Genomic DNA, 25,663 nt, shown 5'->3' on the forward strand with positions numbered 1-25,663 from the left:
ACCTTGATTCCCCTCCTCTGACTCCTTGCCCCCATCCCGCTGCCATTTTAGTTTAACCCTCCCCAACCACTTTTTAAATTTTAAATTAAAAAAAATATTCATTTACGGTCTGTGGGCTTCGTCACTGTTTAGGCCAGCATTCTTTGCCCATCCATGGATTTTTAAAAATAAATTTAGAGTACCCAATTCATTTTTTCCAATTAAGGGGCAATTTAGCATGGCCAATCCACCTGAGGACCTGGGTTCGATCTCGGCCCCGGGTCACTGTCCGTGTGGAGTTCGTACACTCTCCCCATATTTTTTTTTCCATTTAGAATACCCAATTTTTATTCCCAATTAAGGGCAATTTAGCGTGGCCAATCCACCTACATCTTTGGGTTGTGGGGTGAGACCCAATCAGTTTTGGGGAGAATGTCGGCACTGAGGATTTGAATCCCGGTCCTGGGTCACTGGGGAGTTTGCACATTCTCTTCGTGTCTGCGTGAGTTTCACCCCCACAACCCAAATATGTGCAGATTAGGTGGATTGGCCACGCTAAATTGCCCCTTAATTGGGGAATTAAAATAATTGGGTACTCTAAATGTGAAAAAAAATATGTGGAGAGTGTACGAACCCCACACGGACAATGACCCGGGGCCGAGATCGAACCCAGGTCTTCAGCGCCGTAATGCCCATCCCTGGTTGCTCTTCAAAAGGTGATGGTGAGTTCTCTTCTTGAACAGCTGCAGGTCTTGAAGTGTAGATACACCACTACTGTTAGGGAGGGAGTTCCATGATGTTGCTCCAGCGACAGTGAAGGAACAGCGATATATTTCCAAGTCACAGGTAAGTGACTTGAAGGTGGAACCCCCAGGTAATGGGGTTCCCAGGTATCTGCTGCTCTTGTCCTTCTAGATGGTAGTGGTCGTGGGTTTGGAAGGTGCTGTCTAAGGAATCTTGGTGAGTTACTGCAGTGCATCTTGTACTTGGTATACACGGCTGCTACTGTTCGCCGGTTGTGACAGGTTTGAATGTTCCTAGCAAATATTACCCATGGCAGCAGTCCACTTTGTCATATTTAATTTTTTTTTTTAAATCCTCCTGATCTTGGTGAACTTGCAAAAGTAACCATTAAAGCATCATGAATTTCAGTCTCCATCTTTATTGAGAAGTGCATATTTTGTTCTCTAGCTCCTATCTATCTCTGAAGATCATCAGATGAGTGGTTAGAATTTGCAATGCATTACTTTCCCAGTGGGGGCTGGGAATAGATTCATTTGAAACTTTCCAGAGGCCTTGAATAAATTCTTGAAGACAGGATCGCAGGGGGGTGGGGGAGTGGGACTAAATGTATTTCTTTTTGAAAGAACCGATGCAGACACATTGGTCTTTTACGTTGTATTATTCTATGATTCTGTATGTATGCTGTCCCAAGACCCAAGTTGCTATGATAACTAAGAAGCACAAAATGATGGAAAATCTGGGGGTCAGGTAACATCTTAGAGAGAGGGACAGAGTTAATTTTTAATTTTTCAGGTCTGTGCCTTTTAAAAAAATTTACAATACCCAATAGGGCGACACGGTAGTACAGTGGCTAGCACTGTTGCTTCACAGATCCAGGGTCCCAGGTTAATTACCGCTTAGGTCACTGTCTGTGCGGAGACTGCACGTTCTCCCCGTGTCCTCCGGTTTCCTCCGGGTAATCCGGTTTCCTGCCACGAATCCTGAAATACGTGCTTGTTTGGTGAATTGGACATTCTGAATTCTCCCTCTGTGTACCCAAACTAGCGTCGGAGTGTGACAACTAGGGGATTTTCACAGTAATTTCATTGCAGTGTTAATGTAAGCCTACTTGTGACAATAATAAAATTATTAGATTTTATTTTTCTAATTAAGGGGCAATTTAGCGTGGCCAATCCGCCTAACCTGCACATAGAACATACAGTGCAGAAGGAGGCCATTTGGCCCACTTAAGCCCTCATTTCTACTCTATCCGCGTAACCCAATAACCCCTCCTAACCTTTTTGGACATGGCCAGTCCACCTAATCTGCACATCTTTGGGTTGTGGGGATGAAACCCACACAAACACGGAGAGCGTATGAAAACTCCACATGGACAGTGGCCCAGATCAAACCAGTGTCCTCAGCACAGTGCTAACCACTGTGCCACCATGCCACCTTAGTCTATTCCTTTCATCAGAATTCAAAGAAAGTTTTGCATACTTAAGTCTCGAGCAACGCAAAATAGATATAAATGAGTACTTGCCTTATAGGAACATGCCAATTATCTACAGCAAAAATCCTGCGTTTGTGTTGGCATGACTGGAGGTCCAGGGTCCCCCAGGTCTGTATTGAGATACTCCTGGAGTTTTAAAACGTTACAAAATACGTGGCTACCAACATGAGCACTGCCAGCTTCCCTCTGCTAGTCCAGCTAAGACTACCTGACTTCTGATGGCACTGCTGGCAAGCATGTATGGAGCAGAGTGGGAAGAATTTCAACTCCAGTGACTGGTCTACGCTTCCAGGTGACATTGAATCTTCTTCCCCACCCCCCCCAACTTCATGCATGACAGATCCTGGTAAGCAGTGTACCCCCTCCCTGTAATAATTTCTCCTTTACAGCACCAATTCTTATGGCTCTCTCCTAGATCCTGAGCTTGGGCCGAAATGTGTCCTGTCATGAACCTGCTTGGGCAGCAGTAGATAGTATTCAAAGGGGCCTCAATTGGTATGCATCTCCCGGTATCAGGTTTAGATAATCAAGTGAATAGCTTATGGAGGACAAACAGATTCTAGACAATTGGGAAGGTCCCCGAGAAAAATGGATGTTAATGTATAGTCAAGGAAATTGATAGGGGCAGAAAGCCGAATGCACAGAAGGCATAATCAAAGAACAACAAAGATATAATTGCTCAGACCCTGAAATGCCAGGGGAGGCAGCTACCATCGAGCAGCCTCAGAAAGCAAACAGGCCAGTTTCCAGTCACCAAGCCTGGAGGCCAAGTTTACAACCAACAGCTTCTAAGTCCTAGAGCCATGGCAGTGCAGAAAACCTTTGTAACAGAAGTTTTAAAATATCTTCGCTGGACAAGGAAAAAGACCGTTCCAAGATTTGAGTACCATCCCTGTATTGTGTGGTAACTACAGCTGGTTATTCAATTTGGATGTTGTTTGGGGAACAGGGGCAGTGTACCTGAAAACTGGACTATTTATTCTCACTAGTGTTTCCCTGATCTCCTCACACCAAAACAAAATTATACACCCACATAAACTGGTGTTCCAAGTTGGGATTACCCTCGCAGATAACATCAGCATGCTTTGTGACAGTTCTGTCAGCCTTTGAAGGAGAGCTATTTGCACAGGTTTTATGCACAGCAAGCTTACCTAGATTTATGGGTTCAAACCCTGTCATGGATTTGAGTAAATAATATAGCAACAAGTACATTGCATTGTAGATGGTCTGAACCTTCAGGTCCCATCTATCTATTCACGTAATTAATATGCATATAAAGATCCCATGAACACTTGGAAACAAGTACATCCATTTTCCTCGCCAAAATCCCTCCACTTAACATCCTCACAAGTTGATTAATGAGTAATTTGGCTTGCTTTATTGAAAATGACTACTGTCTTTGCTCACATCTCAAACAGTTGAATATATATTGTCATGCTATGAGATGATCCAACAGGGGTTATAAAGACCGATTGAGGCATATTCAATTTTGCTCTTGAGGCCACAATAATTTTGAAGTTGCTCCCTGTCCGCCAACATGCTCATTGTAAGTCAGCTCACAATTTTGCTTCTGAATGAGAGGGAGTTAACGCAGAGCAGGATTTGTGCAGCAGAGATTTAGACAAATGTGTATTAATGGAGAATGGGAGACCAGCTATTTGGGTAGTCCAGTCTGGAGGTGATACGAGCATTTTGGGTTTCGACTACTGGGATTGGTACCCTAACTGGAATATTCATCAAGGGCACCAGAAAAAATCCTTCAACTTCAACTTCAACTTCAACTTCAAGTCAATAACTTGTCTGGCATTTCCCACCCAGTTTATGCCTCGAAGTTTGGGGACTCATCAAACTGGGTTTTTTTCCTCATATCTACCAGTTTGAAGTGTATTACGATTTTTTAAAAAACCAACCTCCCATCAGTATTGGCACAAGCTACAGTATAAATTAATTTACCTTTTCTCAATCAGACAGCATAGTCATGAACTAACAATTGTTTGCTCCCCTTAGAACCAGAGTCAGCAGAACATGAACATTGTGTGTGCAAGTAATTAGTTGATAAAGTTACATCACAAAATAAGTCAACAGGTTATAACAAATAACTCATTTATGAATTTACAGGAGAAATTAGTGTCCTGAGTTTGATATAAATTGGCAATCTTAATTTGGGATTAGACCTCCTTGATAGTTGATAAGATAGCAAAGTCAGATAACCTGTTCAACAGATTCACTAACATTCCCAGAATTTTCACAACCGTATCCTTATGAACTGACATTGATGCCGCTAACATGGCTCACTTTCCTTTCGTAAGACCGTTTTCTGCCTTTTGAGGTATCAGAGTGATGAAACTCCCAATCTGTAGGGATGCTACTGAGTCCACTGAGCCAAGGCTGTCTTAAATTTCACCTTTCTTGACTGCCAAACCGTGTGCATCTAAGTTTCACGCAGACTTCTATGCCATTCACACTCTGACGAACATTCTGATATTACAGGGACATCTTTCTCTACATTACTAGACAAGCTACTGTACCCTAGGCCTTCTGCTACAAGAAACACAAGGGAAGACTAAAAATTTGAAACTTGACTAAGTATTAAAAGCAGCTTCTTGTGTGCACAGGAATTCAGGAATTGTGCCTGTGAAATTGAATTCCCTAACAGCACTGTGGGTGTACCTATACCTCGGGGACTGCAGCGGTTCAAGAAAGGAGCTCACCACCACCTTCACAAGGACAACTCGGGATGGGCAATACATGCTGGTCCAGCCAGCAATGCCTGCATCCATAAATTCGTTTTTCAAAAAATCGTTCCATTATATAAAACAAAGAAAAACTAGGTAACTCCTTACCTGTATTTAATTAACATCAAATGTTACTAGAATCTTATCATCAGAGACAAAGTGGTTAAGCACCTTCAAATCTTATTGATTTAATTAGAGATGGCAGGCATGGACATGTAACAGGTACGTCATGTCTGACAAATCTAGTGAATCGTTTGAGGAGGTCACTAACATGGTGGCAGGGAATGTCTCTGGATGTCCGTATGGACTTCCAGAAGGCATTTGATTAAGTTCTGTAACTTCTCTCTTTCTGGTGATTTCTGGGATTAGAGGGCTGTCCTGTGAGAAAAGAATGAATGGAATGGGCCGTTGTTCTTTGGAGCTTAGAAGAGTGATGGGTGATCTCATTAAAACATATCAAATTCTGGGAGGGATTGACAGGATAAAAACTGACCGACAATTTCCCCTAAAATCATCGAGAGCTCAGAACTAGGAGTCGACCATTTAAGACTGAGAAGAGGGGAAATTTCTTCACTCAGAAGCTTGTGAATCTTTGGATTTCTCAGCCTCGAGAGGCTGTGAATGTTCAACAGATGGGTATATTCAAGGCTCAGATTTTGTGGGCACTTAAAAATCAAGGGATGGGGTGAGGAAGAAGGGAAAATGGCGTTGATGTGTAAGTGTGTCACCATCTTATGGAATGGCAAAGTGGCCTACGTCTGTTCTGATTTCTGATGTTCAACACAGCCTATTAGCAAAGCTTCGAGTACATTGAATTGGAAGTAACTTTGTGATATGAATTAATAATTGATTGGAAAGTCTAAGGTTTTTTTTGTATGATCTGGCTGGATATGAAAGATGGTTGAGCCAGGGATCTATACTGGAGCCTCTACTTTTCAACGCATTTAGTGGACCTGGAATTCCCACCCTCAAAATGGTCATGGATGCTGGGTCAGTGGAAATTTTCAAGACTGAGATTTATAGATTTTTGTTCAATAAAGGAATTAGGGCAAAGGAGAGAAAATGGAGGTGTGGTACAGATTAGCCATTATCTGCTGGGGAACAGATTTAGGGGATAAGGGGCTGAATGGCCTTCTCCCATTCCCAATTTTTCAATGTGCCTGAAACAAAGTTGCATTACATAGCTAAGGAAGGGAGGCCATTTGTCCTCCATTTCTCATTTAACAGAAGGTTTCACTGCAGATTTATACTTTGTCTTCTATATTGCTAGAATTTGTGTGGAACCTGGAACAAGATGATTTGGAATTTCTGGATACTGCTGTTTGAAGGCCAAAGAAATAAGTCGGAGCAGGAGTAGGCCGTTCAGCCCCTCGTGTCTGTTCTACCACTCAGTAAGATAATGGCTGATCTGATTGTGGCCTTAACTGCACTTTCCTACTCAGCCTTGAATATGTTCAATGACCCAGCATCCACTGCTGTCTGGGAAGAGAATTCCAAACACTAACATTCCTCTGAGAGAAGAAATTCCTTCTATTCCCTGTCTTAAATGGGAGACCTCTTATTTTGAATTTGTGCCCCCTAGTTCTAGATTTCACCCACTTGGGAAAAGATCCTCTCCGCATTTACCCTGACAAGTCCCCTCAGAATCGTATGTATTTCAATAAGATCACCTCCCATTCTTCTAAATTCCAATGAGTATCGGCCCAGCCTGCTCAACCTTTTCTCATAAGACCTAGGAGTCACCCGAGCCAATCTCCCTTGAAGTGTTTCCGATGCAAGTATATCTCTCCTTAAATAATCCTAATTTTTGATTTCTTACAGAATGCCCGCATGGACCCTGAAGAGCTCTTTACAAAGCAGGAGCGGATTGGAAAAGGCTCATTCGGTGAAGTTTACAAAGGAATAGAGAACAGAAGTAAGGAAGTTGTGGCAATTAAAATCATTGATCTAGAGGAGGCAGAAGATGAGATTGAAGACATCCAGCAGGAAATTACAGTGCTCAGTCAGTGTGATAGCCCATATGTCACAAAGTACTATGGCTCTTATTTAAAGGTAAGAAAGGAGCTTGGAGCAATGGTTAATAAGACAGCGGTATCACCCCACTCACATCTGCAAATCTATGCTCGCGGAAGGCACAACTCCGAACTTTGTGCTTTTTTATTTTAGAAGCTATTTAACTCCTCCAATGCACTCTTCCTGACTGACTGACAAAATACCTTGCAGAGAATTCAAACAGTAGGTGTATTGCCACAGGAAGGATGGGGTGACGTGAAGCAATGAGCTTGCCCAGGTTCTGGGAAGTCAGACCAGCCAGAGCCTAGCAAGAATATGAAGTTGGTATAGTGAATAGAAAAACTCTTAATAGGGACTAGCCGATGATACTGAAAAGCTGGGCTTTTAAAAATATGTATTTTTACATGCAAGCCTGAAAAATTGGTGTGAACTTCCACAGCATTCCCTTCAGTGCTCCTTATTTCTGCCCTCTGGGAATAAATCTGCGTTGGAAATAAATCTGTGCAAATCATTTTTGGCTTGATGTAGGACCTGGAAAGGGCCAACCACCCAGCTGTGGAGGTTTCATTTTTTTTTTAAATGGATAGTGCTGGAGGGTTGCCAATACTGTATATGCCTCTGATCATTTGTACAATGATGTTGTTGTTTATATATTTTTAGACCGTATTATAAATTTTAAGGGCAGCAGGGTAGCATGGTGGTTAGCATAAATGCTTCACAGCTCCAGGGTCCCAGGTTCGATTCCCGGCTGGGTCACTGTCTGTGTGGAGTCTGCACGTCCTCCCCCTGTGTGCGTGGGTTTCCTCCGGGTGCTCCGGTTTCCTCCCACAGTCCAAAGATGTGCGGGTTAGGTGGATTGGCCATGATAAATTGCCCGTAGTGTCCTAATAAAAGTAAGGTTAAGGGGGGGGGGTTGTTGGTTTACGGGTATAGGGTGGATACGTGGGTTTGAGTAGGGTGATCATGGCTCGGCACAACATTGAGGGCCGAAGGCCTGTTCTGTGCTGTACTGTTCTATAAATGGTCAGGTTAGTTCCATTGCTTTTACCTTTGCGCAGCTGATCGCATGCGGTTAGTTGTTGGATAAGCTGAAAAGTGGTGTGCTGGACATTTTGGGGAGTTGAGGGTTAATAATCAGCCTTCCTTGTTTCTTAGAGCACCAGACTTTCCAATGTAGAAAGGATGGCTTTGAAGTAGCATGAGAAGAAAGCATGGCTTATCTTCTGCTCCAACTGTCTGTATTATCCACCAGAAATGCTGTGCAAGGAAATGGTTGGAAGGCCTTGTAATCTACATAAGCTGAAGGATCTGCTAACTATCGTATAGAAAGACTATGCTTAATAAAGTCGCCTCTTCAAAGGGTTCAGGAGAGTTAAGACAGGAAAACGTATTTGAGAAAAGTAACTTTGAAGTAAACAATTACAACTATTTATCGGAAACAGTTTTCAAAGGAATTGGGATTGATGCATCGAGGTCTTATCTGTGACATGTACCTTTGTTACCAAAACAAGATGAATAATAGGGCATGGTTTTCTGCAGTTCCTCAGAGTTTGAAAAATAGACTCAATACTGTAAGCCACTCTTTGTACAGTATAGATTGGTCATTGATGTTGGATATCAGTTAAGTCTATTCCGTGTACCCCTCCCTCAAGTGCCTTGTGCTGAATCAAAGCATGTCATTATGGAGCGGTGGAGGCAACAGGTTGACTAACGGTTGAATGTTAAAATGACTTGGTGGTAATGCTGATGCTCTGTGTAAGAGTGGAGGAATGGTGTAAATATCCAGTCAAGAAATCTGAAATAAAGTCAGAATTCTGCTGTGAGGTAGTGAACAGTGGTTAATGGGGTCCATTCTCCAAATATGTGCTGCCTATGGAGTCTCCTCCAGTGACCCTGCATATTAAGAAAGAGTGGGTAAGTGACCAGGCGTAACTGATAATTAAGCACTGGAGCAGATGATCTTGGTTAAGGGAACATCGGCCAGAAGGGTGGCAGACGCTTCCATCTGCAAACTTCCCAGACACACTGAATTAGCTGTTTTCTCATTGATTCTTGGAAAATAAATATTGTGTTACTGAGATGACTATATTTTGCCACTGTGAGTCACCGCACTTTCAAAAAACGCCATTAGAAATTGGAGCAAGAGTTTAAACCATGTGGCCTTTCAACCCTTTTTTTCACCATCCAATATAATCATGGCTGATCTTGGGCCTCAACATCCACTTTCCTGTCTACTCTCTACACCCCTCAGTTCCCTAAGAGATCAAAAATGTATTTATTCCAGCCCTGAGGTTCACCCTGTCAAGCCCCTTCAGAATCTTGTATGTTTTAATGAAATCCTCCCCTCCTCTTCTAAACTCCAGAGATTATCGAATTAACTAGCCTTTCATCATAGGTCAACCTTCTTCTCCCAGAAACCAATCTAGTGTACTTGAGCTGAATGACCTCCAGTGAAAGTATACCCATGCTTGAATACGGAGACTAAAACTGCACATAATATTCGAGGTATGGTCTCACCAAAGCTCTGGACAATTGTAAGAATCCCCTTGAAATAAAGGCAAATATGCGATTTGCCTTCCTAATTGATTGCTGTACCTGGATGCTAACTTTCTGAGTTCCTTGTACTAGGGCACCTAAGTCTTTCTGAACCTCAACATTTTAAAGTTTCCTTCACTCCAAGCTCACTTCTTTGAGCAGAAGTTACCCCCCCCCCCCAAATTCAGCAGATCCTTTCACCTGCTTTCAATACACTTCATTCACCGGACCCCTTCCTCTGGCCTCTTACCCACTCTCTTGATCTTTTTCATTGAGAACTGTTGGCAAGACATTGACCATCATAATTTCTCTGCATCCTTCACCCACTGTAAACTGTCTTCCTCTGAACGTGCTGCACTCCATTCTCTCGGGCCCAACCCTGACTTCATCAAACCTGCTGACAAGGGTGATGCTGTAGTTGTCGAGCGTACTGACCTCTATCGGGTAGCACGGTGGTTAGCACAGTTGCTTCACAGCTCCAGGGTCCCAGGTTCGATTCCCGGCTTGGGTCACTGTGCGGAGCCTGCACGTTCGCCCCGTGTGTGCGTGGGTTTCCTCCAGGTGCTCCGGCTTCTTCCCACAGTTCAAAGATGTGCGGGTTAGGTGGATTGGCCATGATAAATTGCCCTTGGCAAGAGTTAGGTTAGGTGGGAGTTACTGAGTTATGGGGATAGGGTGGAGGCGTGGGATTCAGTAGGGTGCTCTTTACTCCCCGTGCCTGCGTGGGTTTCGCCCCCACAACGCAAAAATGTGCAGAGTAGGTGGATTGGCCACGCTAAATTGCCCCTTAATTAGAAAAAATAATTGGCTAATCTAAATTTATTTTTTTTAAAAAGTAGGGTGCTCTTTCCAAGAGCCGGTGCAGACTCGATGGGACGAATGGCCTCCTTCTGCACTATAAATTCTATGATTCTAGCTTGCAGAGGCTGAGTGGCAACTCTCAGGCACTTCTTTCTACCTCCCCCAAACCAGTACCCCCCCCTCCCCACCCCCAAACCAAACATTAAGCCATTCGATTCGGCCTGTTCCTGCCCCAATGTTCCTGTCTTGACTCTATATTTTCTCCTTTTTTTCCTATATTTTTCGCTTGGTCCAGTCTCTTCCCACTTACATTCATGAGTCTTCTGACGCCTACATCATTTTAAACTATTTCCAGTTCCCTGGCCCTCTAGACTATGGATGGGAACAATACTTTTCACTGTACCTTGGTACACGTGACAATAAACAAATCCAAATCCCAATGCCCAATCCCTCTACACCTCCATCCCAAACCACAGCAGTCTGAGGGCTCTCCGCTTCTCCCCTGGCTGGAGGCTCGAATAGTCTCCATCCACCTCCATTGCCTGGGCCAGGTTGAATTGTTCTCTCATTGAACTGTTTTTCCTATCTATCCTATCTCACCTCCAAATAAAATGGGTAACTCTTGGGCCCTAGTTATGCGTGTCTGTTTGTGGGGTATGTGGGACATTCCATGTTCCAGGCCCACTCCACAACTCTCTTTCCCAGTACATCGATCAGTGCCACTTCCTGCTCTCATCTGAAACTGGAAACATTAATCAATTTTGCTTCCAATTTCCACCCTTCTCTCATCTTCACATGGCCCACCTTCGATACTTCCCTTCCTTGACTTCTCCGTCTCTAATCTGGAGAGAGATTGTCTACTAAAATTTGTTACAAGCCCACTGACTCCCACAGCTACCTCAGCTACACCTTCACATATCTTGCTTCCTATAAGGACTGCATTCTATTCTGCCAGTTTCTATGTCACATCTGTTTGATGATACTACCTTCCATAACAGCACTTCTGACATGCCTTCCTTTTTTCCTCCACTGAGGATTCTTCCCCACTCTGGTTGACAGTGTCCTCAACCATATCTGACCCATTTTCCCCACTTCTGCCCTCGCTCGCCCCTTTTGACCTCTCTCAGAACCACAATAGGGTTGCCCATGACCTCACTTTCCACCTCCGCAACCTCTGCATTCAAAGGATTATCCTCTGTCATGTACACCAACTCCAGCATGATGCCACCATCAAACAAATTCCCCTTCCCTCCCCTGTCAGCATTCCAAAGGGACCATTACCTCTACGACCCCCAGGTCCACCCCTCTGTTATCTCCAACACTTCATTCCCTTCCCATGGCACCCCCCGCCCTCTCCCCATGCAATTGCAGGAGGTATAACACCTGGCCCTTTACCTCCTCTCTCTTTGTCCAAGGCCCAAACATCTTCCAGGTGAAGCGATTTAGTTTCTTGCAATCGCTGCCCTTAATGCGGTCTCCTCGACACTGGGGACACCAAACGCAGACTGGGTGACTGCTTTGCAGGACGCCTCCATTCAGCCCACAAGCATGTCTCTGATCATTCCGTCATTTCCCATTTCCAAGTCACCATCTTGCTGTCATGCTCACATTTCTTTCCTCTGCCTGCTACAATGTTTCAGTGAAGCCCCCTTGACTGCAGGGGTCTTACGAACATCTAAGCCGTATCTCATTGACTATCCTTTGAGTCAATGTTTTAAAATTCTAACATTTTCCTCCGATTTAAAAAAAAAAAAAATTCCAAAAGTTCATCGTTTAATCTAGCCTGTATTGTTTAAACTGTAACTTGTGTTTTAATCAAAATCTTTCTTAATATACCTAGCTGAGTTCGAAATTTATGCATCTTGGCTTTGGGGGAATAAAAACCAAGGCCAAATTCAGGCCAAAAGGCTGAGATCTTGAAGCACAAGCATTAATTGTGGTGCTCAAACGCACCATAACTTTCATCCATATAAATTATGAAAAATGTCAGTTTTATTTAGTGCTTTCATTATAGCAGATGCCTTGCATTTCACCTACATTTTCCAGGCTGTCACCAGAAAATAGCAAAGTTTCAACAGTGTTTGGAACATTAAATTGGCTCAGCCTATCCTTGTTAAGGAACGTGTGCATGACTGAATAAAAATGAATACATTTGAATTGTAATATTTTAGCATGTCATGCGAAAGAAATTTAGACCGATTTAGAATAAATTGTAGGTGTAACGCGGGAATGTGCATTTTGCCAAAAAAATATGATGGGCAGGTTGTGTTCTCCAAGACACTGCAAAAAAAATTCAAGTACGGTGGAAGATTCTGAATAAAAGATCTGAATCCAGAATCACTATTTTGACCAAATCTATTTTTGCCAAGTAAAAGATGCAATGCAATTTAATCTTCTCTATTCAATATTTTAGAGTTTGCTATTTGCTGAAAAGTATAAGTTTAATAAAAAAAAAAAATTTTGAGTACCCAATTTTTTTTCCAATTAAGGGGAAATTTAACGTGGCCAATCCACCTACCCTGCACATCTTAAGGTGGTGGGGGTGAAACCCACACAAACACGGGGAGAATGTGCAAACTCCACACGGACAGTGATCCAGAGCCGTGATGGAACCTGGGACCTCAGCGCTGTGAGGCAGCAGTGCTAACCACTGCACCACCGTGCTGCCCCCTGAAATGTATAAGTTAATTGGTCCGTTGTGTGGTGTCCAGAACCCCTGATTGGTCGCCCTCGGACAATTTTTTTAAACTGAAAAGTAATTTATATTCAAAAATTATATAAAATGTATTTTACATCTGTTATGAGGATAGCTAGAACTTGTAAGCAAAATTTTCATGTTTAAAGCTGCATTACTTTAAACGAATATCTGCTATCTGAACAAAATGGAGGGTTTCTAAGGGGGGATTAACCCTTGAAGGTGGGATAATGCATAAGAGGCCAGAGTCTTGTTCGAGTGAGGGATTGGCAAGGGGGTTTGAAGGAAGTAACAGATAGGAAGGAATGCCGCCATTAAGGAATTTGAACACAAATGTGAGAACTTTAAATTTGATGGTGGGGGGGGGGGGGGGGTTTAGTGGTCAGAAGACATTATAGGTCAGCAAAGAGAGTGGTGGCGAAGCAAGACCTGATGTTTAAAACCCATCTTTTTGACCAAAATTCTTTAACTTGCCATTCACTTTTTTCAAAGTAACAGCGTGGAATTTTTCTTTCTATTAAAGATGCTATTTAAATATAAATTATTGTCATGTCCTTTTCATTTCATTTAAATAAAATTGGCTGAATAGAGTATTTATTTTAATCACTCCAAGGTATGTCATGCACCCGGGAGGCAGAGCTACTTGTTTGTTACTTGAAAGGTGCTGAAACGAATGCAGAATAGTTTTGTGCCTCTGAATGTTTCCACCTTCATACCTAGTGACCCCAAATCCTCTTTGTTCCTCTGTGTTTCCAGCCCCCGTCTTTATCCCTGTGATATTCTTCTTGAGTCCAATTCTACTCCAGACACCACACCGTGCCCAAGCGTTTCCTGTTAGCCATGTCCCCAGCAACTGAGTTCTCTCTCTTGAATAAAAACAAAATATTGTGAATGCTGGAGATCTGACATAAAAACACAACAATGCTGGAAAAACTTAACTGGTCTGGCAGCAGAGTTAATGTTTCGAGTCCAATACGACTGGTTTGGAACTGAAGAGAGCCAGAAATGTGACGGATTTTATGCTGTTGAAAAGGGGGAGGGTCAGATGGGATGAAAGGGAAGGTCCGGAATAAATTAGAGGATGAGGGAGATTAAATTACAACGGTGCTGCGGAACAAAAGGCAAAGAGAATGGGAATGGTAGTAGGAACAAAGCATTGTGCAGCAATAGGTGTTACTAGCAGAATAAAGGTCAGTGCTGTCTGAAAGCAAAACGTGAGAACATCTCTTGAATCCTCCTGACCTCTACCCCCTCCCTCCTTTTGATTATTTCATTCCGCACCCTGACTATTTGCAGGCATTTGTCTCCTCTCCACACCTCCTGCCCAGCACCAGACCCCTACATCTAACCTCTGATCTTGTTGTGTACCTTAAGTAGCACAAATGAAATTTTAACTGAAATGGCGAAGCAATGTGTGAGAAATAGAAAGAAACACTGGAAATGTGCACGAGTGAGACAAGAGATGCTGCAATGAGTGAGACTGAAGCAATATGCAAATGAAATGGACAGACACCTTGTTGAAAATGTGCATAAGCCATAGAAGATGAAAGACTTTATCAAAGAGCATTCATTGAAACATAGAAGCAGGAGGAGGCCATTATGCCAATCATTATGATCATGGTTGATCATCAAGTTCAATACCCTGATCTTGCCCCCCCCCCCCCCCCTCCCATTTTGCTTGATTCCTTTAGCCTCAAGAGCTATATCTAATTCCTTCTAGAAATTACACAACGTTTTGACCTCAACTACTTTGTGCTAGCGAATTCCATAGACTCACCACTCTCTGGGTGAAGAAATTCTCCTTGCCTCAGTGCTAAAAGGTTTATCCTCAAACTATGACTCCCTAATTCTAGACTCTCCCACCATCGGGAACTTTCTTTCTGAATCTACCCTGTCTAATCCTGTTAGAATTTTATACGTTTCTATGAGATCCCCTCTCCCTCTTCTAAACTCCAGTGAATATAATCCTAACTGATTTAGTCTCTCCTCATATGACAGTCTTGTCATCCCAGGAATCAGAGTTGCACTCCCTCCACATCCTTTCTCATATAAGGACACCAAAACTGCACATCTACTCCAGTGTGGCCTCACCATACAATTGCATTAATATATCCCTATTCCTATATTCAAATTCTCTCGTTATGAAGGCCAACATACCATTTGTCGTCTTTACTGCTTGCTGCACCTGCACACTTACTTTCAGCGACTGATGCATGAGGACATCAACGTCTCACTGAGTATCCACCTCTCTCAATTTACACCCATTCAAATAATAATCTGCCTTCCTATTTTTGCTACCAAAGCGGATAACCTCCCATTTATCCACATGATACTGCATCTGCCATGCATATGACCATTCACTCAGCCTAACCCAAATCCCGCTGAAGCATCTCTACATCCTCCTCACAGCATCCTCTTCACAGCTCACCCTTGCACCCAACTTTGGGTGACGTGAGTTGTGGTATGACGTGAGTCGTAGTGAAAGGGAAGAATTGGGACCCCCAGTAGGAGGTGGGTCTAGTGGCAGTCTAGTGGCGAAAGAAAATTTCACAAGGCAGCATCAGTTTGTGATATAACAATTTTGTTCTGTTGGGAAAACAATGGAGAAAAAAGGAACAATGCCACACACAATCAGTTTTGGGCGTGGCATGGTGTCAAGCTTTTGTCTCCTTGTGGTTGTAAAGCTTATATAAGCTGTCTCCTCTGACGCATCGTGAGCAATGTCATGGGAAATTTAAAAACATGTTTTACTCATTACAAAGAAATATTGAAACAAAGACATCTTCACAAATCACTCAGTCTCAGTCCTGGTTCCAAGGAAAAGTCTTGCACCCTGTCAGAAACATTATTAGCATCTGTCTTTGAATCATCATGTTAAAATTACATTTCCCACACTAACCTTTGTATCCCTCTTCTACATCACTCTCATCACAAAGTCAGGAACACTCTTGGACACTTTGAAAGTCTTCAGTTTAGAGTTGAGGTCTAGAAGTTAGATTTCAGGACAATGACACAATGCCTTGGTGTCACCAAAGTGTGTATTGGTGTCGGGTTTTACAATCTTCATGAAATTATACTTGACTTGGACTTGAATTCTTCTAATATTCCTGTTCCCTAAAGCTGGATTTGCTATTCTTCCCAACCTGGACTGTTTATTAACTCCATGATGGCTACAGAGCTCAACAAGGTTTTGAGGACCAGTTGCCTGTTACTGCCATTTGCATTTTGGGAAGAGTTCCGAGTGAGATACATAAATGGAATTATGTTGTTTGTTTAACCTCCAGGGCACAAAATTGTGGATAATCATGGAGTATCTGGGTGGAGGCTCTGCGTTAGACTTGGTGAGTAGTGTTTCTGATAGTTTTACTTTGTTTGAATGTGTCCCAACTCAAGAGTCCAATGACACAAAGTTAGGGCACTTGAACTATAAACTGCAGATTTGAGCTTCAGTCTCCGCCTCAGTGTGAAGCAGTGCTACTGGAATACTGTAATTTCACTGAAGGGATAAGCTGGCGGCAGGGTAGCATAGTTGCTTCACAGTGCCGGGTTCGATTCCCGCTTGGGTCACTTGTCTGTGCAGAGTCTGCACATTCTTCCTGTGCCTGCATGAGTTTCCTCCGGGTGCTCCAGTTTCCTCCCACAAGTCCCGAAAGACATGCTTGTTAGGTGAATTGGATATTCTGAATTCTCCCTCTGTGTAGCCTCACAGGTGCCAGAATATGGCGACCAGGGGATTTTCACAGTAACTCCATTGCAGTGTTAATGTAAGCCTACTTGTGACAAAAGATTATTATTGTTATTGGTGTTTGAACCCCACTACCAAGTTGGTCTGCTAACTGCAACACAGTGCACTTGGCTGTCAGCCAGATGATCTTCATTTGAACCCCAGACCCCTGTACTACTGGGCCTTCACTATGCAAGTCCTGGATCCCTGATCTATAAGCTGTTCACCTTAATGCGCTCTTGTGCCTGGTTTAGAAATAGGTAAGCATGCCTCACAGCTGTTTGTCAATGGATTTATGTAGTTGTTTGGTGATCTTTGTATTTGCTTAGTATGACACTCTGGCTACTGTCACCATAACTGCATTTGCAATGGCATGTTTCTTGCCCCTCCCCCTCCTTAAATTATGTTCACTATTTAGAAGGTTGCTATCTTGGGTGTTTAAAGGGCTTGCGGGCTTGACCGAACACCCCAGGAATGTCCTTGGTTCAATACCGGGTATTTGCTGAGTTGGTTGATCCTTCTCAATGTGCTTGGATGCTGAATGGAATGATGGCCCTCTTGGATGAGGTACCCGAGGATCCCTGGTCAAAGTGGAAAAGCCTGCTGAACAGCTTTAAAAAGTTGTTTATGTCACTCTCTGTCCTCCACTCCCACTGATAGAGACAATTGGATCAGCTCTGGGGAGAGGGAATTGTAATCTCCGATTAAAGTTTCTTCCTGTCTTTTTTTTTTTGGCCAATTTTCTGCTCCAAGTTTCTGGTCCTTGCTGGTAAAATCATTGACTACTTGCCAAGGTATGGTCATGTTCATGACTCATGTTCAATGTTTACTAATGGCATTTGACCAGTGGTGGCGCATCACCACTCAGCCTGGTCCTGACATCCCCTGGAGCCGCACCTACACATGTACCTGCATTATCGGGCAGTCGTCATGATTTATCAGGGAACCTTCTGCAGACTGGTAATGGAACCAAAAATATTTTGGGTTAATATAGCTGAGTTCTCACTGGATATGCTCCCTGGGCCACCTTTTTTTTGTTAATGAACAGTTGTGGTATTTGCAGCTGAAACCAGGACCTCTGGAGGAGACTTACATTGCAACGATCCTACGAGAAATCCTTAAAGGTTTAGACTATCTACACTCCGAACGGAAAATTCATCGAGACATTAAGGGTAAGAGTACCACAAGAGATGGGATTGTGCGGGACGGTGTTCTTCGGTTTTCGATAGTTAGAACTTTGTGTTTTAAATTCCAAATTACTATTTGGATGAGGGAGAGGAAAGAGAAGAGAGACCACCATCAGAATCTTCCCAAAAGCAGAAAGTTTGCACCATCAGGAATTATTTTTTGATCAAAGGATTGTGAAAGGGAGACTTGGATTTATGTAGTGTTTTATGACGTCTTGGGGAAATGGCGCGGTCTTGGTTAAATATTGCACCTCTGAGAATGTAACACTGCCTCAGTAATGCATAGGCCTGTGAGCCTAAGTTATACATCATATCGAGGCTTGACCTAACCAGCTAACTGAGAAGAGAGTAAAGGCCAACTGAGCAAATCGGAGGTGGATTCTGAATGCAGCAAGACATTGGGAAAAGAGGAAGGGGCGAGCAAGACAGACCAAATAGTTAGGAATGGCACAATGAAGCGCATGAAGGCACCCGGTTGCTGGAGGGGGTGGGGGGGAGGAGGAGAGGGCAGGAGAGGGAAGGAGGAGTGGTGGGAAGGAGAGGGCAGGAGAGGGAAGGAGGAGTGGTGCAGGAGGCCAACCTTGATGCCTCTCAGCAACATAACCTGTGGGAAGCACGGTAGCATTGTGGATAGCGCAATCGCTTCACAGCTCCAGGGTCCCAGGTTCGATTCCGGCTTGGGTCACTGTCTGTGCGGAGTCTGCACATCCTCCCTGTGTATGCGTGGGTTTCCTCCGGGTGCTCCGGTTTCCTTCCACAGTCCAAAGATGTGCAGGTTAGGTAGATTGGCCATGCTAAATTGCCCTTAGTGTTGGGTGGAGTTACTGGGTTATGGGGATAGGGTGGAGGTGTTAACCTTGGGTAGGGTGCTATTTCCAGGAGCCGGTGCAGACTCGATGGGCCGAATGGCCTCCTTCTGCACTGTAAATTCTATGTAATGTAATGTAAACCTGGCCCCAGAGTTTTTGACAGCGAGACAGTGCTCTGTTTTTTATTTATGCATGCCTCACTCGCGGTTGGAATTTGACCACACTTCATTAATGTTCTCATTAATATTGTGACACCATGCAGAGCAAAGACCCATAACCTCCTGCCCCTTGCTTTGTTTAAGCCCCTTGACCTGTTATTTGTAACCTCAAAAGGATGCCTATTATTTGAAAAATGATAACTTTACAGAGTCACAGTTTATCCTTTCACATCAGTCAGATTCTTCAACACAATGAGCATAAAAATCTTTTGGAAGTTCTTTTGTGAGGCATACTGATTGTATTTTACACTCTTCTTACATGCCCAAATTTTAACTGAGACAGGAAGGGAAAAAGAAATGGGGCGGAATTCTCCGACTCCCCGCAGGGTCGGAGAATCGCCCGGGGCCAGCGTAAATCCCGCCCCCGCAGTGGCCGGAATTCTCCGCCACCCGTGAATCAGCGGGGGTGAGAATCGCGCCATGCCAGTCGTCGTGACCCCGCCCCCGCGGCGATTCTCCGGCCCGCGATGTGCCGAAGTCCCGCCGCTGACAGGCCTCTCCCACCGATGTGGTTTAAACCACCTCTGTGCCGGCGGGAGCAGGCGGCGCGAGCGGGCCCCGGGATCCTGGGGGGGGGGGGGGGGCACGGGGCGATCGGACCCCGGGGGGTGCCCCCACGGTAGCCTGGCCCGCGATCGGGGCCCACCGATTGGCCGGCGGGCCTGTGCCATGGGGGCACTCTTTTTTTTCTTCCGCCGCCGCCACGGCCTCCACCATGGCGGAGGTGGAAGAGACCCCCTCCACCGTGCATGCGCCGGGGTGACAGCGGCCGCTGACGCTCCGGCGCATGCGCGGACTCACGCTTACCGGTGAAGGCCTTTCGGCCAGCCGTTTGCACCGGCTGGCGGGGCGCCAAAAGGCCATTGCCGCTGGTCGGCGGAGCAGGAGCCACTCCGGCGCGGGCCTAGCCCCTAAAGGTGCGGACAATTCCGCACCTTTGGGGAGGCCCAACGCCGGAGTGGTTCTTGCCACTCCGGTACGGCGGGACCCCCCGCCCCGCCGGGTAGGGGAGAATCCCGGCCATGGTCACTGAATGTTTGTTTTTGGGTGTTCATTTTCTGCATTATTTTTGCTTTCCTTGTTTTCCTTTATTGGCCTCCTGACTACAGGTGTGGACGAACGTGCTCATAGATAATATTCATTCACTCTAAAAGTCTGTTTGTGATTCCTTCCCTTTCCCACCCACATTTCAGCTATTTATGCCCAGTTTAGGATTCTTTCTTGGTTCATATTTCGTCCCCCAGCCTACTGCTGCACTCTGTCACCATCACACATTATCTGAAGCAGGGATACGGTGGCTGTAATAGAAAGCAGTTAGTCTTGATGTTCTGTTTGTCATGTCTCCACAGCTGCTAATGTATTACTATCTGAGCAAGGCGATGTGAAGCTTGCAGACTTTGGGGTTGCCGGCCAATTAACAGATACACAGATAAAGCGAAACACGTTTGTGGGAACGCCCTTCTGGATGGCACCAGAGGTCATCAAGCAGTCTGCGTACGACTTCAAAGTGAGTGAGCAACCGCACACAAGTTCAGTCTTTGCAGATTTGTTGTGTTCTGTCTCTTCCTTCTCGGTCCGGTCCCTTTGCTGCTCACACGCAACAAAACACACCCCTGTATCATATGTAGACTGAAGAATGCAGATTGAACTCCGAGCATGAGTAATATCTGCCACTTTGAATAACAGGACATACCAGGAACAACACATTAACGGTATCTGCTCCAACTCCATAACCTCCTCCCCAAATCCACTTGCTTCCGGGAATGCTCTATATGGGGGATGGGCATGAACTCACTGGTTGAGTTAGGAATGGTTGTGGGGAGAAAGGGACGGATGCAAGATTCATCCATTTTGAGACTTGAACCCAGAACCTAGTCTGGAGGAGGTTCTGCCTGACATCTTGGAGTGGTTTTACTTTGATTGGCACTACCATGTGGAAACGCAGAAAGAGAGAAACCTGCAAATATTTGTTTACTTGGGGAAGTTTGGGGCTTGCCAAAGCAAATATAGCCTGTCAGATCAGTTCCTATGCCATTTTAATTCCAAACCCATCAATTACATTCCTCACCAAGCATCCATTCTTTAACTTCTACTGACTACTGTCAGCCCCGCCCCACCCTCAGGCTGCAGTCCATTTCTCACATTCATCTGTCTGATGTAATTAAATCTAAATCATTCACATTTCTTCCTCCTGTGTTTGTCTGCTCCTGTTAGCATCCTGAACATTTCAGTTCCCAGTTCTGACAGCCTGTCCTTGTATTCCAGGTGCCTAATCATAAGTATCATTTTTGTCACCCGTCACTATACAATCTGTAGCTCACTGACTGACTGGAATTGTACAATGTCATCTTAATCTCCCCAAATTCAGCTTCCTCAGTAATACTGGACGGAATTCTCCGACCCCCCCCCCCCCCCCCCCCCGGCCGGCGGAGAACTGTCGCTGGCGTGGTCGGCGCTGCGCCGGTGGGGGTATGCGCCGACTCTCCGGCCCAGATGGGCCGAGCGGCCGTCAACAAAAAAGCTGAGTCCCGCCGGCACCATTCTAACATGCTCTGGGCCGGCAGGACGTCGGCTTTGAACGGTCCGGGTGTGGCCTGTGGGGGGGGAGGGGGGTCCGACTCCGGAGAGAGCCTCCGTAGTGGCCTGGCCCGCGATCGGGGCCCACAGATCGGCGGGCCGGCCTCTCTGCCCCCCGGCCTCCTTTGCTCCGTGCCGGCTCCTGTAGCCCTGCGCCATTTGGCGTCGGGGCCACCACGGGGAAGAACGCCACTGCGCATGCGCTAGTTGACACCGGCCCAACTGCGCATGCGCTAGTTGACACCGGCCCAACTGCGCATGCGCTAGTTGGTGCCAGACCCCGCGGCGCTGGGATCGGTAGCCTGGCAGCAGAGGCCGCTCCAGCGTCATCCTAGCCCCCTGTGGGCTGCAGAATTGGGTCCAGGAACGGGCGCTGACACCGGAGTAAAACATTTCCGTTTTTACTCTGTCTTCGGCACTTAGCCGCCCATTGGGAGAATCCCGCCCACTGTTTCTTCTGCTACTTCCAGAATTTATATGGACTTATTAATTTCAGAAAATGTGCAAAAGCACTTCACAGATGTGCATGTCCTGTCTCTCTGCCTATACATTCTAAGCTCATCTTTGGTTGTTCCATACTATGCTTAAGGTTTCAGCACACCCAGACACATCTCTTCCATTGTTCTCTCAACTGTCGCAACTTAACTTAGATTTTTCTATTTAAACCCCATCCTAGTCTCATCATTGCATTTATCGATACTAAATAATAATTGATTCTGGTATGACCTACTTTAAATCTATCCAAACACCAGCTCTGTTTTATCCGCTCATTTCCAGTATGTAAATCCTGATTTTTCTAGTTCTGCCATTACCCCTTGAAAACAATAAAGCAGCCGACTGAAGCAGAAATGATCGAGCTGCATTGAAATCTGATCTCCTGAAAAATGGGAACAATCTGATGGAGCTCTGATCAATGGGTCATCTATGGGCCATGGGTTTTAATCCAGCACAGCTAGACCAAAATTCTCGTGTTCTGAAGCAAAATTACTTCAGTTTTGTCTTCTGTAACCTGTATTGTCAACTCTTAAGAATGTAATCTCTGCAAATGCATGGATTTGTTTCTCTCATTCCACCCCTCCTCTCACTGATCATACATGAGTCTAGGGTTTTATTTTTCTCTTTTACCTTTGACTATACGTACCCTCCCCCCTATATCTGGTATTCTCCCTCCCTCCCCCACATACCCTCCCCTGTATCTGGTTTACTCCCTCACGTATCCTCTCCCTGTATTTGGTTTTCACCCTCCCTCCCTCACGTACCCTCCCCTGTATCTGGTTTTCCCCCTTCCTCACTTACCCTCCCCCTGTATCTGGTTTACCCCTCCCTCACGCACCCTCCCCCAGTATCTGGTTTTCCCCCTCCCTCCCTCACGTACCCTCCCCCGTACCTGGTTTTCTCCCGCCCTCGCGTACCCTCCCCCTGTATCTGACTTCCTCCCTCCCTCCCTCACGTACCCTCCCCCTTGATCTGGTTTTCCCCCTCCCTCACGTACCCTCCCACTGTATCTGGTTTTCCCCCTCCCTCACATACCCTCCCCCTGTATCTGGTTCTCTCCCACCCTCATGTACCCTCTCCCTGTATCTGGTTTTCCCCCTCCCTCACGTACCCTCCCACTGTATCTGGTTTTCCCCCTCCCTCACGTACCCTCCCCCTGTATCTGGTTTTCCCCCTCCCTCCCTCACGTACCCTCCCCCTGTATCTGGTTCTCTCCCTCCCTCATGTACCCTCTCCCTGTATCTGGTTTTCCCCCTCCCTCCCTCATGTACCCTCCCCCTTGATCTGGTTTTCCCCCTCCCTCACGTACCCTCCCACTGTATCTGGTTTTCCCCCTCCCTCACATACCCTCCCCCTGTATCTGGTTCTCTCCCTCCCTCATGTACCCTCTCCCTGTATCTGGTTTTCCCCCTCCCTCCCTCACGTACCCTCCCCCTGTATCTGGTTTTCTCCCTCCCTCCCTCGCGTACCCTCCCACTGTATCTGGTTTTCTCCCTCCCGAAAGTACCTACCCTCCCCTTTGTATCTGGTTTTCTCCCTCCCTCACGGAGCTCCCCCTGTATCTGGTTTTCCCCCCTCCCTCCCTCCCTCCCTCACGTACCCTCCCCCTGTATCTGGTTTTCCCCCTCCCTCCCTCCCTCCCTCCCTCCCTCCCTCCCTCCCTCCCTCCCTCCCTCCCTCCCTCCCTCACTCACTCACGTACCCTCCCCCTGTATCTGGTTTTCTCCCTCCCTCACGTACCCTCCCCCTGTATCTGGTTCTCTCCCTCCCTCCCTCCCTCCTTCATGTACCCTCTCCCTGTATCTGGTGTTCCCCCTCCCTCCCTCACGTGCCCTCCCCCTGTATCTGGTTTTCTCCCTCCCTCCCTCACGTACCCTCCCCCTGTATCTGGTTTTCTCCCTCCCCCACGTACCCTCCCCCTGTATCTGGTTCTCTCCCTCCCTCCCTTATGTACCCTCTCCCTGTATCTGGTTTTCCCCCTCCCTCCCTCACGTGCCCTCCCCCTGCATCTGGTTTTCTCCCTCCCTCCCTCACGTACCCTCTCCCTGTATCTGGTTTTCTCCCTCCCTCACGTACCCTCCCCCATATCTGGTTCTCTCCCTCCCTCCCTCATGTACCCTCTCCCTGTATCTGGTTTTCCCCCCTCCCTCCCTCATGTACCCTCCCCCTGTATCTGGTTTTCTCCCTCCCTCCCTCCCTCCCTCCCTCCCTCACGTACCCTCCCCCTGTATCTGGTTTTCTCCCTCCCTCACGTACCCTCCCCCTGTATCTGGTTCTCTCCCTCCCTCCTTCATGTACCCTCTCCCTGTATCTGGTTTTCCCCCTCCCTCCCTCCCTCACGTGCCCTCCCCCTGTATCTGGTTTTCTCCCTCCCTCACGTACCCTCCCCCTGTATCTGGTTCTCTCCCTTCCTCCCTCCCTCCTTCATGTACCCTCTCCCTGTATCTGGTTTTCCCCCTCCCTCCCTCACGTACCCTCCCCCTGTATCTGGTTTTCCCCCTCCCTCCCTCATGTACCCTCCCCCTGTATCTGGTTTTCTCCCTCCTTCACGTACCTCCCCCTGTATCTGGTTTTCTCATAATCGTCAGTTCCTCTGGCCAGAGGTTGGATTCATTTGATGGCAACAAGTAGAAAGGAGCAGCAGCAAAATAATGTCCTTAACGGTCAGCAGTGCCCCTCTGCCCAGAGCTCGATCTGAAAGTGGCCGTGTCTGCTGAGAATTGGTGTGTCCTCTGAGTTTGGCAGCTGACCGATCTAATATGGAAATTTAGTGACTGCAACGGCAAGCCAGAATGGCATGGCCATTGGTTGATTTTGAAATCCCACGTCATTGGGTGATCTTCCATTTGTGCTCCCACAGGACTTCCACAACCTCTCACTAGTTTAAAAGCTCAGACCAGCCTTGAGAACATCAACAGTCATATTTTTTAATTTGACAATAAACATGAGGGTGGGATGAGACACCTTCCTGCTGTTACAGCACTGTCACCTTAGTAAGTGGAAACATCCACCAAGAATAAACTAGTGGAGGTAACCAAAGTAATTCTGCCAACTTCACATTTGCGTTGTCTCTTTGAGTTGACTTATAATGGAGGAAATTTCAGGAGTTCTATTGAAAACCTAGCGTTTATATTTAGGATAGAGTTTCTCACTCTCTGACTTGTTTATTTTCAGGCAGATATCTGGTCCCTTGGAATAACTGCTATTGAATTAGCGAAGGGAGAACCCCCTAATTCAGAGCTTCACCCAATGCGAGTTCTTTTCCTGATTCCGAAGAACAATCCCCCAACTCTGGAAGGAAACCACAGCAAGCCCTTCAAAGAGTTTGTAGAAGCCTGCCTAAACAAGGACCCCAAATTCGTAAGTGGAAGGACATTATTTTGTACCAAGGCCTATGCACGGTCCAGAGTTTCAATGAAGCTGTTGCTGTCTCTTCTTGTGAAGAAAGGTAGAAATAACTTGTGTTCAGATGGCACCTTTTAAGTCTTCAAGATGTCTGAAAGCAAGCTCTGATATACAGCAGTGGGGGTAAATGGCCAGGTAATGTTTTAATGACACTCATTGAGAGCTAAATGTTGGCTAGGACACGGGGAGAATTTGTCAGCTGATCTTTGGACGGTGATGTGAGATTCTTGACCTCCAGCTGAGGAAGAAAGAAG

At 45.9% G+C, this 25,663-nt stretch overlaps 1 protein-coding gene across 1 annotated transcript in view; it reads left to right on the forward strand.

Moving 5' to 3' along the window:
- stk25b (serine/threonine kinase 25b) overlaps positions 1 to 25,663 on the forward strand; it is a 90,385-nt gene that overhangs the window by 29,865 nt on the left and 34,857 nt on the right. Inside the window, exons 2-6 of the mRNA XM_038815656.1 lie at positions 6,772 to 7,002; positions 16,279 to 16,335; positions 17,782 to 17,890; positions 20,282 to 20,439; positions 25,179 to 25,364. Of these exons, the coding sequence (XP_038671584.1) occupies positions 6,772 to 7,002; positions 16,279 to 16,335; positions 17,782 to 17,890; positions 20,282 to 20,439; positions 25,179 to 25,364 (741 nt within the window). The remainder of the gene's footprint in view (positions 1 to 6,771; positions 7,003 to 16,278; positions 16,336 to 17,781; positions 17,891 to 20,281; positions 20,440 to 25,178; positions 25,365 to 25,663) is intronic.

The sequence above is a fragment of the Scyliorhinus canicula genome, chromosome 13 (genome assembly GCF_902713615.1).
Source record: "Scyliorhinus canicula chromosome 13, sScyCan1.1, whole genome shotgun sequence".
Classification (NCBI taxonomy): domain Eukaryota; kingdom Metazoa; phylum Chordata; class Chondrichthyes; order Carcharhiniformes; family Scyliorhinidae; genus Scyliorhinus; species Scyliorhinus canicula.